Source organism: Adiantum capillus-veneris, chromosome 9, assembly GCF_014529385.1.
Source record: "Adiantum capillus-veneris isolate H3 chromosome 9, ASM1452938v2, whole genome shotgun sequence".
NCBI classification, from domain to species: domain Eukaryota; kingdom Viridiplantae; phylum Streptophyta; class Polypodiopsida; order Polypodiales; family Pteridaceae; genus Adiantum; species Adiantum capillus-veneris.
The window spans coordinates 76126653-76143403 of NC_140939.1; the positions used below are offsets into that span (position 1 = coordinate 76126653).

Genomic DNA, 16751 nt, shown 5'->3' on the forward strand with positions numbered 1-16751 from the left:
CAAGGAGAGGACCAATTATGAACTGTGAAAAATGCTATGTGACATGTATGAGAAGATAAGAAGTTAGTTGATTTGAAAATGGATGAGGACACACCCATGTGTAACCATGTCAATTAGTTCAAGACAATTTTTAATTAGCCTTCTACATAGGGAATCCACTTTGAAGATTTTGTCAAAGCAATTTTTAGCTAGTTACATTGCCAAAAAGTTGAGATACTTCTAGCATAAGAATAAGTATTTTAACACCTACTGATGATTGATATGCACTAATACTTAGGGAATCTTGCTTGCTAAAGCAGTTAACAGGAAGAACATTGATCCTTCTTATATTGGTAGCAATGCTTTATTTCTTCGCGGTAGACCACAAGAACATGTTAAGCAGATTGAGAGAGGAAAGTATCATAGTAAATCACTTGAATAAAAATAAATTGAGTGCTATTACTATCACAAGAAGGGTCACTTGAAGAAATACGATCAAAAGAGGCAGTACTCAACAATTAAGACATTAGAGTTAGTGCATAGGGATATGTGGGCCTATGCCTAACGTATCCATGAGGGGTTTATTGTACTTTGTACATTCACAGATGACTTATCAAGGAAAGTGTGGTATATCCTCTTAGCGAGAAGGATGGAGTTTTTTCAAAATTTGATACTAGTGGAGAATCAGTATCTCAAGGAAGTCAAGTATTTCAATCAGACAATGGCGGGAATTATGTTAGTAAAGCCTTTTAGAATTTCTGTGATTTCAAATCCATCAAAAGAGAGTTAACTGATCCATAAAATCCTCTACAAAATGGTGTTGCTGAGCAGGATGAAATGTACCATACAAGAGAAGCTATGCAGCATGCTGTCCAATGTGGATTTGCCTAATGGATTTTTGGCGGGAGTGTTAGGTACAATAGTCCATATAATTAATGGGTCTCCCAACAAGGCGCTAGATAAGAAGGCATTTGAAGATCTTTAATATGTAAATCCACCTTCTTAAAAGCATCTTAGATTCTTTGGTTGTGAAGCATATTGTGGTCCAAAGGCTTCAGGAACAAGTTGACTCCCAAGTCAAAGAGATGCATATAATATCTTGGCTATGGAAATCCTAGCAAGATGGGATATCGATTATGGGACCCTGAAGGCAGAAGTATTGTTTGTAGCAATGACATATACTTCAATGAAGAGAAGATGCATAAGACGTCTATGTATATAGTGGACATCAAGAGAGTTATCCTCTAGGTCAAAAAATACCCTTTATGGTTTAAAATATTCATCATGGGAGTGGTATCATAGATTCCACTGGTTTATTCTCTGCAAAGACTACAAAAGAATCAATATGGATCAATGCCTCTACATTAAGCATGATAAAGATAGTATTTTGGTGATTTTAGTCCTCTATGTGGATGACATGTTAATTACCAAGAAAATCATTGATGAGAAATTTTAAATGAAAGGAATTGGTGAAGCAAGCCATGTCCTTAACATGCACATTAGGTAAGACATATACAAAAATTTGGTCTTTTTGTCTCAATCTGAGTACATTGATAAAGTACTCAAGCAGTGCAATATGGAGAGGGAAAAGGCATTGAGTACTCCATTGCCTCCATATGTGAAACTTTCTGGAAGCAATTTCCCTAAGTCTAAAGAGATAAAGGATGAACTGAGATAAGTGCCAAGTATTCATTGCACTTGGGAGTTTAGTGTATGATATGATCGCTACATGTCTAGAAATTTTCTTTGGCAACGGGAGTATTTAGCAGATATATGTCAAATCCAGGTAGGAGAGATTGAGAGGCAATGAAAGGGATTATGAAATATTTAAAATGGCACAAAAGACCTGTGCATTTAATTTGAAAGAAAGGAAGCACATGTCATGGGTCATACAACGGCAGATTATGCAGGAGACTTTGACAAGAGAAGGTCTATTTCAGGCTATCTTTGAATTCACTAGAGGTGCACTTTCATGTTGATCTCATTTGCAAGATTACATTACCTTGCCTACTATAGAGGTTGAATATGGTGCAACTTTAGAACCTTGCAAGGAAGCTATATAGCTTGATCGTCTAGTTGGAAGCTTGGAAATCAGCGTTGAGATGCCTGTGTTACATTGTGATAGCCAAAGTGCTATACAATTGACAGAAAACCCAGTGTTTCATACAAAGAAAAATCATGTGGATGTGCAATATCGCTTCATTCATGAGGTGGTTGAGGACAAGCAATTGCATCTTGCGAAGGTTTGTTGAGATTATATGTGAAGCTACTCAATATATGGCTTATCTATTTATAGCACCGAGGTCCCTTCTATATATACATCATCTCATGTGTGTATTCTACACACTTTGGGGTTCTATTTCTGTGCTCTCTCTTTCTCTCTCAACATGGTATCAGAGCAAGACATTTTTGTTTTTGATTTTTCTCATAATTGTAAATGATTTTTGAGGAACTATCCATGCAAACTACCAAAATCGATGTGGTCTACAACTTTGCAGAAGAAAATTTTTTCAAATTTTGCACAAATTTTGAGTTATCCTTCTTAGACGACGAACATGTCTGAAAAGCAACTTTCATTTTTTGTTTTTAATTTTCCTCCTAATTGAAAAGAGTTTTTCAAAAATAGCCTGCGTGAGCCACCAAAATTGATGTCGTCTACAAGTTTACAAAATAAACTTTTTTCAAATTCTGCACAGATTTTGAGTTATTGTTCTCGGACGGTGTACATGTCTGAAATGCAACTTTCGCTTTTTTCTTTTGATTTTTCTCCTAATTGGAAACGATTTTGCAAAACTGGAATCGATGTGGTCTACAACTTTGCCGAAGAAATTTTCTCTAAACTCTGCAGCGATTTTGGATTATCGTTCTCAGTCTGCGTACATATCTAAAAAGCAACTTTCGCTTTTTTCTTTTGATTTTTTTTCCTAATTGAAAACGATTTTGCATAAATGGATGCCATTGGAATTGATGTGGTCTACAACTTTGCAGAAGAAACTTTCTCTAAACTCTGCAACGATTTTGGATTATCGTTCTGAGACTGCGTACATGTCTCAAAAGAAACTTTCACTTTATGCTTTTGATTTTTCTCCTAATTGAAAATGATTTTGTAGAAACGGTCTGTGAGAGCTACCAGAATCGATGTGGTCTACAACTTTGCAGAAGAAACTTTCTCTCAACTCTGCACGATTTTGGATTATCGTTCCCAGACTGCGTACATGTTTGAAATGTCTACAGATCTGTTCATGGATATCTATCATGAATATTTTTCCGATTCAGTCGAGTCGCTGATGATCGTCCAAATTTCGTTGATCTACTGATGGTATATGATCTTTTGTTATATGATATATTCATTCATTGATTCTGGTATAATTATTCTTCTAGCGATATAGTTTACATCATTTTATGGATAATCTCTTGTTGATACCATAGTGATTTTGATGGTACCTTGATGATATTTTGTTAGTAATTTGGTCATGGTGATTTTCGTTGATACCATGATGATATTTCGTTCATATCAAGGTTGTTCTCGGTAATACCATGATGTTGTTTCGTTGATACCATGGTTATTCTCGGTGATACCTTGATGTTGTTTTGTTGATACCATGGTTATTCTCAGTCATACCATAATGTTGTTTTGTTGATACCATGATGTTGTTTCGTTGATACCATGGTTATTCTCAATGATACCATGATGTTGTTTCACTGATACCATGGTTATTCTTGGTGATACCATAATGTTGTTTCGTTGATACAATGATTATTCTCAATGATATCATGATGTTGTTTCATTGATACCATGGTTATTCTCAGTGATACCATTATGTTTCATTGATACAATGATTATTCTCGGTGATATCATGATGCTTTTCGTTGATACCATGATTACTTATTCATCTTTATTGATACAATGATGATGTTTTTTTGATACTTTGATGATATTCATTGATATCACTACGTTGATAAATGTTGTTTTATGTAGTATACACACATGTCATTTGCATCACGTAATCACGCATCTTGTACTTTTACGTTGTTGGGCACATTTCTGACACCCTGTTTTTTGTAAATTTGTACATACGGACATGACGCCTGATGTCAAAAGGGTGTGTGGGCTTTCTTTTTGTAAGATTTTTAGCTTGATTTAGCAAGCACATGTACATGCACTGCAAGTCGCTAGTCTAGTGACAACTGTTGGGTTACTATAAGTGCCCGTGAGTGAGTTTTTTTGAAGCGAGACTTGTATATAAATTAAATTGATGTACAAACTTAAAAAATTTCATCCAAAGTTCAGAAAATTGCAGGTTTGAGCTGGTTGTGCCTGCTTGATGGTTTCTGTTGCAGTTTTTGCCCTCGCCTTGCCTACTCTACGCATAGTCGTATGGATAGCTCCCTATTCGCATCAATTTTGCATGTAGAAACGTGTAGATTCAAATTTGTTCATCTTTAGATTTCTCACCAGTCATTTTTCAAGATTTCTCTCAAGCTTTAAAGTGCCCCAATTGGAGTTGTGCTCTTCAGGTTATGACTAGTTCTCTGCAGGGTTATGGCTATGGCAGCCTAGTGGCAAATTGTGTGCAGACAGATTTAGAGGACATGTATGTAGGAATTGTGGAATTGATGTTGAATTTGTGTGTTTGTGATGTTCAATGGTGACACGGGAGGCCCTTGTATTCATATGCATTGGTCGGCGTGTGCTATAAATCCATGCTTTTGACAGAGTTTTGCTCCTATGTGACATAGTCTCTTGGGTGGGCGACGGCCAGTAAATTTCCAAGGGGACTACACTTGCTGGACTTGTGGTGTTTCAAAGAGATTTTACAAGGCTTTTTTTGTTCTTGTAGTGCTCTTTCAACGCTCTTGGGTGACATCGCTATAGAGGTGTTTCAGTTTGCTTGTTTCCCAACAGTGTTTTGGTGCCCGCCACCGAGGAATCGCTTCAAGTTACCTTCAGTTTATAGGTTTTAGAAGACATGGCATTTAATTTTTTGAAGTTTATTGGGAAATCAAATGAAAGTTTCAGAGGTTATATTGAGAGAATGGTGTTTGCTTGTCTTCTTGCTGACAAGCAAGACCCAACGTTGGTGCTGCGAATCTTCTATTTTTGTTTGAAGGGAGATGCTAGGGGATGGTTGGAAGGCTACGAAAAGGAGCTACAATCATCCCAAACTCCTCAAGTTATGACTTATGAAATGGTAAGTCATGCTTTTCTTACACACTTTCAACTGGTGGAAGACCCACAAAAGGTATGGCAATCTCTTCAAGGCTTGGTACAGGGTTAGGGCCAGAACATAGAACACTTTGTGAAGGCATTCAATGCGTTATGGGCAAAGTGGTGTACATCTTTGGGGGCTGAAATTCCTCCAGCCATGTTGAAGAAGGACAAGTTTCTTGCAAGCTTGAGGAGTAGCCTACACTTCAAGGTAGAGCTTAAGCAGCCAAGGACCTTTGAGGAGGCAGTTGAAATTGCAAATAATAAAGAGCGTCTTCATCAACTTGGAATCAATGTCAAGCCAAAGATTGAAGTGAAAGCGGTAGAGCAACCAAAGGGTCCTCACTAGGGATTTAGGTTACGATCAACAAAATTCTCATGATGTGAATGCTTTTCGCAAGGATATGCAAGAGGTTGTAGGTCTTATGAAGAATCTTAGTGTTCATATGATGGGAGGTGGAAGAGGTCAAAGCTATGGATATAGACGTGGTTATGGAAGCAATGAGGGTTTTATAGGTGGTAGAGGAAGAGGCATGGCTGGAAGAGGGGATATGTTTTAGTGTTACAATTGTGGTGAATGGGGTCATAAAATCCCTCAATGTGACAAGCCAAAGAGAATGGGTGGTGACATGTTTCCTCTTCCTCCACAAATTCCTTCTCAAGCTCAAGATTATGGTATGGAGATTAAAGGGGAAGCAGGACCAAGTGGTTTGACAGCTGAAGAGAAGGGAAAAACAAAAGTGGTAAGCATAATTCGTTTGGAGAAGAAAGAGGATGATTTGGGAGCTATGGTCATGCCTGTAGGTAAGAGGGTTACAAGAGATCATGACATGAGTGATGCAAGTCCCAGCCATAAAAGAGGGAAACAGGTTGAAACAGGTACAGGTAAAGAGAAGAAGAAGAGAAAGCCCAGGAAACATTACAATGCATCTGACTTTCCTTTGGGAGAAGGGCAACCAAATTGTAGTTTAAGGGCTGATTTGGTGGGTAGAAAGTCTGATGTTACCTTTGGGAAACTCATGGAGATGTGTCCTAGGTTAAAGAGGCAATGGAAGCACGTAGTGAACCCCATGAAGAAGGAGCCTCCAAGGGGGTTAGTGAGAATACTATCTTTGAATGAGCTACCTCATATATGCCCTACTATGGATGCATGGAATAAGAGGAAGTGCATTGGAGAGGCTTATATTGATGGAGGTGCACAGGTATGTGTTATTACTCAAGCTTGTGTATCAAAGTTGGGACTCAACATGGTGAAGAATTTAGGTTTTCGCATAAATCTTGCCAACCAATCAAGGGTGAGGTGCTTGGGAGTTGTAAAGGACTTGGAGGTGGATGTATTTGATGTTAAAGTTCTGGTCAATTTCCATGTTATGCTCGTGGGTATTGGTGCTTTCCCTCTCATCCTTGGAAGACCATGGTTACAGGCAACCAAAGCTGTACAGGATTTGGGGACATGGTACCATCACTCTCTATAATAGAAGGGGTGATAAGCAATCTTTGGATGCTGATTTTTATGAGAAAAGTGATGTAGAAGAGTATTCAAGTGAAGAAGAAGACTATGGGGATGATGACAGTAAAGTGGAAGATAGCAACATAGCGATCTAGATGTTTCCTTCTTGTTTCTTGAAGAAGAGCATGATGAGAAACAAATATTTCTTGGCCTTATGGAGAATGAGGATATCGCTGGTCCTTATGAGCAAATTGAAGAGCTGATGCAACCCAAAGTTCAACCTAGTGTCAAACAAGAGCTGATACAAGGTATGTTGTCTCCCGACTTGACTAGTCATGAGAAGGGTGAGTACCTACATATGATACAACAATTTCCCCATTTATTCATCACTTCTTATGAGTAAATTAGAGGCTTTAAGGGAGAGGAAATATAAATTCCAATCAAGGAAGGAGCTCATCCCGTATGCCAAAAGCTAAGGAGAATGGGACAGGTACAACTTAATGCTTTAAATTAAGAAGTAGACAAGCTTCTTGAAGCAGGTTTCATATGTCATGTGAGTACTGCAGAATGGGTAAGTCCTGTTGTTGTCACACCTAAGAAGGATGGAAATTGGAGGATATCTGTTGATTTTAAGCCTCTAAACGCAGCCATGAAGAGGGATCCATACCCTCTTCCTTTCATAGATGACATACTTGATTCTATTGCAGGGCATGAGAGGTATAGTGTATGTGATGGATTCTCTAGATATTTTCAGCTCACCTTGGCTTTAGAAGATCGAAAGAAGACCACATTTATCACACCATGGGGATGCTTTTGTTATTGTATGCTTCCTTTTGGTCTTATGAATGGTTGTGCGTGGTATCAAAAGCGCATCAAATAAGGTATTCTCTCCCTTTCTTGGCAAGTTTGTGAAGGATCTTATTGATGAATTTTGTGTTTATAGCTCTAGAAAGGATCATTGTGTAAAGCTTGGGATGGCATTGAAGAAATATGATGAAAGTGGAGGTCAACTCAACCCAAAGAAATGTCATCTTGCTCAACCAAGAGTGAAGTTTTTGGGGCATATGATCTCAGAGATTGGGATTGAAGCGGATCTTGACAAAGTGAAGGATTTGGTGCTCCTCCCATCACCTAAAGATACAAAGCAACTTTCTACTTTCATTCAAAAGGTGAAGTATATGGCAAGGTTCATTCCTTTGTCCTCTCAACTTCTTTATCCTCTACAACAAGTAGCAAGGTTGGATCCTTTACAATGCACAAATGAATGTGAAGAGGTTTTTAAAGGCATCAAAGAGGTTCTTGGTTCTCTTCCTGCTATGCAAGCTCCTAATTGGAATAAGCATTTTTATGTGAATCCATCAATAGGTGAGGATGCCATTGGAGTTATGCTTCTTCAACGAGGTAACAATTCCTACTACATGAAACCTATCTATTGTGATAGGAGGGTGAAGCTAGAGGTGGAAAGAGTCTATACCGAGGTGGAGATCATCATGGTGAGTGTGATTTATGCATGTATAAGGTTTAGGCACTACCTTATCCATAAACCATTCACATTCCTCACTAGCTACACTCTTCTACCTCAATTTGTGAATAGCCCTACTTTGTCAAAGAGGCTCATGAAGTGGATTGTGGAGCTACAGGAATTCCAATTCTCTTTTCTTGTTGAGGAGAGTACAAGGTATAAATTGGCTGATTTGCTTACTTATAAGGAAATCCCTCTTCTTCTTAAGGAGGATGCAATGAACAAGCAGCACATGGAAGCTTCTGACATAGACAATGCCTATCTATTGTTTTTTGATGGATCTTACGAGAAAGTTCATGGTGAAGCTTCAGGAGGTGTTTTAATTTATGATCCTCAAGATGAGTTGTTAACCAAAAGGAGTTTGAAGTTTACAGCACAAAGAAAAAATGAACCTGAGTATGCTACTTTGTCTCAATCTTTTCCTTGAGCTTGGCATCCGTCGTGTGAGGGTAAGAGATGATGCTCTTTTTGTGGTTAAGCAAGTACTTAGGGTGTGGCAAAGTAAGAATCCAATGCTGAAAAATATGTGTTTTCAAGTGAAGAATCTGCTTAAGCATTTTGAAGCTTGGAGTTTAAGGCATGTGGACAGGTCGCAAAATGAAGAAGCACATGGTGCAGCGCAAGCTTCAATTGGGCAATTGTATGTGATAAGGGCTGATTCTCCTCTTTATTTGAGGGAAGATTTAGAGAGGGAGGAAGAGTTTCTACAAACAGGTATGCTTCCATCAGAGTTGGAGAAGTCAAAAAAGTACGCCTTCCTACATCGTGCCAAAAGGTATGTGCTACTTGGTGATGCCTTATATATGAAGGGGGCTGATCTTATGATGAGAAAAGTTCCTTGGAAAGAGGAAATTTAAAAAATTTTAGAGGAGAATCATGAGGGTTCATGTGGTGGTCCCTTTGCTTCAAAGATCACTTTGCATAACGTCTTGCACGAAGGTTATGTGTGGCCAAGCGTTCAACGTGATGTTCATCATTGGTGCAAGGCTTGTAAAGAGTGTCAAAGCATGGAAGATAGGGTTCTCAAATCAGAAATTAGAGGCACCATTGTGGATTATGATGTGTTTGAGAAGTGGGGTATTGATGCAATAGGTCCTCTACCTATGACAGCTAGAGGCAAATGTTACATACTTATTGTTGTTGTGACTATCTATCCAGGTGGGCTGAGGCCAAGGCTGTTAATCACATCACAAGTAAAGATGTTTCCTTATTTATATATGAAGATATTTGTTGTAAATTTGGCATTCCATTGGAGTTACTTTTTGACAAGGATCCAGGTTTCAGGGGAGAGCTAGTGGACTATCTATGTGAGAAGCTTCATGTGTATCGTAGGTTTACTACTCCATATTATCCCCAATGCAATGGCATGAATGACAGGTTTAATGGAGATCTATAAGTATTCTTACAAAGATGACAAGAACTAATGTGAAGACTTGGGATTTAGAGATACCTTCTGCTCTATGGGCTTACAGGACTTCCATCAAATCAGGTACTAGTTTGTCTTCCTTCCATCTAGTTGTTGGCAAAGAGGCTTTACTTCCTATTGAGGTGGAGATACCAGCTTTGAAGACGATGCTAAAACTTGAAGAGGGTCCAAATGATGCATTCAAGGAAAGGCTTCTATATTTGCAATGTGTACAATTGGATAGGTTGTTGGCTTTTGAGCATTATGAGCAGGTCTTGAAGAAGAATCAAGCAAAGGCAAATGAGAAGGTGAAGGACAAGGACATCAAGAAGGGTGACATGGTGCTTCGTTAAAATAGTAATCTTGATATAAATTTTCAAAATAAATTGAAAATCAAGTGGCAAGGTCCTTTCTTGGTCTTAAATAGGTTTCCAAATGGCACATATCAGCTTGCTGACTTGGATGGTACCCCACATAAATCATGTGTGAATGGCTACAGGTTGAAGAAGTATATTGCAAGGTTGATGACTCTGATTGAGGATGATCCTTGTTTTGAAGAATTTGTTGATCATGTGCCTAATGATGAAGATGAAGTGAAGACTCCATCATGTGGCTTATAGGATCTGTTTTGTGCTGCTGATCATGAATGATCTAGCAGGCTAGGGTGTGGCAAACTATGTTGGGTGCATTTCTAACACCCCATTTTTTGTAAATTTGTACATACGAACATGACCTCCAATGTCAAAAGGGTGTGTGGGCTTTATTTTTGTTGGTTTTTTAGCTTGTAGTACATGCAGTGCAAGTCGGGTTACTGTAAGTGCTCGTGAGTGAGTTTTTTGAAGCGAGACTTGTATATAACTTAAACTGATGTACAAACTTAAAATAGTTCAGTAAAAGTTCAGAAAATTGCCGGTTTGAGCTCATTGTGCCTGCTTGATGGTTTATGTTGCAGTTTTTGACCTCGCCTTGCCTACTCTACGCGTAGTCGTATCAGGACAGCTCCCTGTTCGCATCAATTTTTCATGTAGCGGTGTGTAGATTCAAATTTGGTCATCTTCACATTTCTCCCAAGTCATTTTTTAAGCTTTCTCTCAAGCTTTAAAGTTACCCAATTGGAGTTGTGCCTTTCAGGTTATGACTAGTTCTCTGCAGGGTTATGGCTATGACAGCCAAGTGGAAAATTATTTGCAGACATATTTGGAGGGCATGTATGTATGAATTGTGGAATTGATGTTGAAGTTAATGTTTGTGATATTCAATGGTGAAAGGGGAGGCGCTTGTCTTGATATGCATTGATCGGCGTGTGCTGTAAATCTATGCTTTGGCAAGGTTTTTCTACTATGTGACATAGTCTCTTGGGTGGGCGACGACCAATAAATTCCCAAGGGGACTACTCTTGCTGGACTTGTGGTGTTTCAAAGGTATTTTTCAAAACTTTTGGTGTTCTTGTAGTGCTCTTTCAATGCTCTTGGGTGACATCGCTATAGAGGTATTTCAGTTTTCTTGTTTCCTAACAACGTTTGTACTTTGTGTACACATATGTTGTCGTGCGTATATATGTTGTCAAAAGAGCGGCTTCTCGAACCATCTCTTATGGCATTGTGAAGGTAATTATTTCACTAACGATGCTAAAAAAATTCATGCCTATGTTTTTTGAGTCTATAATCTATGTAGGATTGATCAAAGAATTGATTTCATGAAGACAAACTTGGTGAAAATAAAAGCATCATGAAGACATGTTTGGTGATGCCATATTGATGAAAACATGAAGACATGTTTGGTGATGCCACATTGATGACAAGCTATACAGCAGATTCACGGGGAGACACTTCTGATCATGAGCTAATAGATAGCCTTTACTTCTCTTTGTATTCATTATTGTATTTGATAGGATAGGAGTAATGTAACTCCTAATAAAACATTAATTGTAAAAGGAGTGATGTTGCTCCTCATAAAAAATTTCTTGTAAAAGGAGTGATGTAACTCCTCATAAAAATTTGTACATTCAATGATTTTTATAATGTAACAGTGCGTGTATATAGAGCTGTGGGTTTTTCCCTTGATCCCCCAAGGGTTTTTTCATCCACAGTTAGGGACCCTTATTTGAACGAGGGTGTTGAGATTATATGTGAAGCTACTCAATATATGGCTTCTCTATATATAACACCCAGGTCCCCTCTATATATACATAATCTCATGTGTGTATTCTACACACTTTGGGGTTCTATTTCTGTGCTCTCTCTTTCTCTCTCAACAAGGTTCACATAAGTGAGAATCTTGTTGATCTTCTAGTAAAGGCCTTACCTTCAGAGCATAATATGCATTGGGTAAATGACATGATCATTTTCTACATGTATTGTACCTACATATACATTGTCACCACCTTAAGGCACATTGATTTCTAAGTGGGAGGTTATTAGGTCGTAAAGACCAATGTGCCATGCCCAAGTATTGGGAGACCAAACACTAACTAAGAGCTAATATTGACCATTCATTTTACATAAAATGAAAAGGAATCATAACCCTAATCACTATAGTGATACGAGTCCACAACTTGTGCCTCTTCTTCTTCTCTCTTCTCCATTGCCTCACACACACGCTCCTACTCTTGCTCGTTCTTTTCAATATACTTGAGGTCATCCATGGTATCCACAAAAGAAAACTCCTCAAATACACATATAATACATTCATTATCCTCTATCAAACTAGTTACCTTCTTACAAACTTTACATTATGTACAGTTGACATCCACCTCTTTTCAGCTCCCCCAATTTCACATGGAATTTTGATCCATACTCTATCAATCATAAGAAGCCTATTTGAAAATCTTCTTCAATCATTGGATCCAATGAGGATCTTTTTATTTCCATACCCTTGGAGTGTCAATTTATCAGGGTTGCAATTTTCAGAATCGAAAAACATTTTTTTTCGTAAATAATATTGGCCATATAGTATGTTAGAGGATTATATTTGCGGGCATTACTTGATGATACATCACATTCATTTTTAAATATTTCATATGTGCTTATGTATCAATTGACATTTATATTGATTGATACACCTACCAATAGCTAGCAATTATCCATCGATTCTGTAGTACTATGAAAATGACAGCTTTTACCTAGCGGTACCAACTCACCCATACACAATTGCCATGTTAGCCCCAGTAAGTGCAAGCTAGTGTATAGACCTCAAAAAGATCACCTTTTTTATTTTTTGAGAAAAAAATCTAAGGTGCTATGAAGGCACATTGGGTGCGGCCTCTAGCCTACACAATATTAATATTGGAGAAGAGTTTTAGAATCTCTATCTTTTTGTAATCTGTAGTATAGATAAAATAGTGGTAGTTAGTGGAAAAATCCATTCTCTATCTCTAAATTTGTGTAGTGTTTAGTCTTTCTTAAATAAATGTTTGGACTCTAGCCTAACATATACAAACAATAAAGAAATCCACAAATAATCCATTGGCATTTTTATTTTTAGTGGTGATAGATAGGAGATAAGTGGTTATATGTTGACACAGCATTGAGATATTTTAGTGCACAGATGGTAAAAGTTAATGTATAGAAGTAGAATACATGTTGTATGGTACGCTCCAATTAGTAGAAATTGCCCTGCATTGTGTGCTATTAAGGAGTTAGGAAAGATTTTCAGAACTTATATTGTGGAACTTTTCTATTTGGGTGTTTGAGCATATGTTCCTACTTCTAAATAGGCTTAGAATTGTAACACAATTGATGCATAAGGCCCCTTGGTTATTATGAGAAATTGTGTGTACCTCCATATGAACATTTGAAGGCAATCATATAAAGTCTCATAATTGTTATGAGATGACCGTCTTACCTCCCAATAGAATTACGATAAGTATTAGAGCTCACTTAGTTTCTATGGAGCTAAGTCTCTTACCTCTAAGTGAACATAGTGAATGAACCATTGGATTTACTAGGTTAATATCAAGCCAGTGCTTGTACCTCCAAGTGAACATAGAAAAGTCTTGAGCTATCTTGATACATGGTGTTTCAAATGCTAACAAAGCTAACAAGATATTCCTATTGTACTTATTGACAAGACTAGTCATTTTGTTGGAGGCTTGTTGTCTTGGTGCAACGTTGATTTGGATACAAATATGGCCTACATAACCTACCAAGGCCAAAAAATGAACTTTAAGATTGTAAATCCCATCTAGTTCAAGTTATATTGGATTCACAAGCAAAGGACATTGCAATAAAGGAAATTAACCGTGGTCATCACCCAATCCTCAACATCTAAAACTATTCACACCTTGCAAGTGACCCCCTCAACCTCACAAAACTAGCCAGCTTGGACTATTTATCATTTGAAGGAACCAAGGAAACCTCCCAACACATCAGTCAATGAAATAATCGCACAATACAGTGATGGCTACCCAAGGCTTTGCTACAATCTCAAGGCTACCATGAAGGACAACAACACATATGGATGCCTAAGATAAGGCAAATATCCATCCCTTTGCTATGATAAAACCCACCCTTAGTCCTCAAAGCACCATCTCCACCTAAAGAACTAGTTAATTCACTGCATATCACTAGATCTTGCACAACACAAAGTTGCACCACCTCCCATCAAAGAAAGTCAATGTAACCCAACCATCAAGCAACCAGCTTTGGAACTTCAATCCCAACTAGTGGGACCTACATCCTACAAAAAAACATTCAAAAATAAATATCAAGCACTATGAGGAAGTTTATTTGGATTGAGTCTCTCATAGAGTCCATAGCCCAAGTCGTGTGTTGAAGCACAAGCACATAACGGTCAATAGTTGGGTCAGTCTCTCTCAAAGCATGAAATCCTATAAACCCCACATCTTGATGCAACTAAATAATAACCCTATTCTAGGATGTTTGTGATATTAGCTCTTAATTCTCATAATTTTATGGCCACCATTAAGTCTTGAATGGATGAGCAAGATCTAATACTTGGGTTATGTGTCTATTATGTAGCATAATAATGATCTCCTAGTCTAGTAGATCTTGTATAGAAGATTTTTCCTATTTGATTCATAACAAGAAGTGATTCATAATAGATAAATAGAGTATGTCACATAGCATAGCACTTTATGAGATGCTAGGGCTACATGATTAAGCCAATAATATACTTAGAACCATATTTTGCAAGGTCATGATGGGCTAGGCAATAGCGCTATTTGGATCTTTTTCCGTTTGGGATGAGAATCCTAAAGAAGAGATGTAATGAAAATTTGAGAAGGGTGAGTGTAAAAGGGGGGACCTTGACCACAAGTTACCTGGTTAAGTTAGTAAAGAAGGATATTTATGTAATGGGAAATCAGTAAACTGTCAGGTAGTGATCAGGATGTATTTAGGGAATTGATGGACTAATCAGAGTTCTGATTGATGTCTGAAACTTTAAAAGGCATGTTTCAAGGGATTCAACTTTTGGCTTGTAACTACCCTCATTTTTGGACGCCTTGTTGGGGCGAAATGTTGTTCTAGAACACGGGAATGATGATGAAGATGAAGCAGGATGTTGGTTAATGCCCTGAATGTTTCCTGTGTGTTACCTGTAATTCTATTTACATTCTGAATGAGTCTGAAAGCGTTTTGAACATTGTTATGGAGGTTATATTCATGTCTCATGGATTTTGTGGGTGAAGAATGTAATTGCAATGCTTTCAGAGAACCCCTATAACACTTGGCGATCGTGCAAAACCTTGCATTGAAGCATTGTACCCAAACAGTGTTTCTGCAAGACGCGGCGGTTAAACCTTGTTCGTGGTGCGCAAATGGGACGCTGAGGCATGTCAAAGAGCAAACAGGGCGACTTGCTCTTCATCTTCCTCCACTTCAGTTGCCATATTAATACTCTCTGCAAGTAACGGTCTGCAATTAGGTGGTAAAACTTCACTAGCAACCATCTTCATTCGAACTTTCTTCTTTCCTTGCTTTAACACAATACTATCAGCTCCCCAATGTTGATTCACTTTGGCCGCCCTTAGCCAAGGTCATCCTAGAATCATAGGATAGCTTTGAGTCGATGCCTCCAACCTGAGCACCACAAAATTAACAGGGAATTGAAGACGTCCTATCTCAATTCGTTTATTTCGAACAATTCCTAATGGTTGAAATCTCTGCTGATCTGCCATCTTGACTTGAAAAGGAGCTGGGTCCCATTTCACAATTACAAGTTTCTTGCAAGTAGCTTCAGGTAGCACATTTACTCCTGATCCTCCATCAATAAGTACTCCAGACATAAAACATTGCTCCATAGTCACACCAATCACTGGCACTTTATAATCCACATCAGCAGGCTCATTAGAGATAACTTCAGCCTCTTGACTCAAAATTTCTTCTCCCCAAGCTTTCTTCTGCTCCACAGAGAATCCATACTCTTGAGCTAACCTTTGCATAAACTGATGGGAAAAATTGGGAACCAAGCTTAATATTTGCCTCAAACTCAGTTGATTTGGAGCATCCATTAAAGTTTCAAAGAATTCATCTGTCAAAGTAATCGTCACCTTTGCAGGTACAGATTGGCTTTGTTCAGGAGCTTGACAGGAACCTGAATGTTGTCCAATAACATCTGTTTTCTGAACCGTGTCCGCTTGCTTCTGGACCTTGGGATCGCCTTGTTTTTGTTGTACCCTGTTAATTTCTTTCATCACTCCTTTTCTTACTTGATCCTGTTCTCCCCAATTAATAGGGTATTTTTCCTTTCCTTTCTCACTTTGCTTTGTTGTCTCTCCTTTTACTCCCGATCTTGTCACCACCATTGACTCAGGTGCTTTATCCTTTTGGTCTGTATTATTTGCATTCACACACTTTGTACAGTCACATTGAAAATGATGAACATCATATACCTGACCTTCCCGTGGAATTTCTGCTTGCAGATTGCTATCAGAACTCCTTTCAGGTATTGCTTCATTCATCCATTTCTTTGATGTCCCCACATCCATTTCCTCCAAAATCACTGCATTCAACTGCCTAGGAGGTTGTTGTGAAGGCTCCGCTTTATTGGGGTATCGAATAATTGGAATACCTCTTTCGGTATGATGTTTGCACCACAAAGAGCAATCAAGACCCTGTCTGTGCCCTGAAACTCCACAATAAGTACATGGGGAATTTGCATCAGTTGCCTGAAAATTTCTATTTCCCTGATTCATCCAACCGCCTTGGTTTCTAAATCTTTGGTT

The 16751-nt window shown here is 38.2% G+C and overlaps 1 protein-coding gene across 1 annotated transcript; it reads right to left on the bottom strand.

The window, feature by feature from the left end:
* Window positions 1-15362: 15362 nt before the first annotated feature.
* LOC147450695 (uncharacterized) lies at window positions 15363-16514 on the bottom strand. Its single transcript, XM_086520507.1, has 3 exons — window positions 16419-16514; window positions 15607-16241; window positions 15363-15441 (listed from the first exon to the last, which is right to left on the bottom strand). Exons 1-3 carry the CDS (start codon window positions 16512-16514, stop codon window positions 15363-15365), a joined length of 810 nt encoding a protein of 269 aa, XP_086376633.1.
* Window positions 16515-16751: the final 237 nt, after the last annotated feature.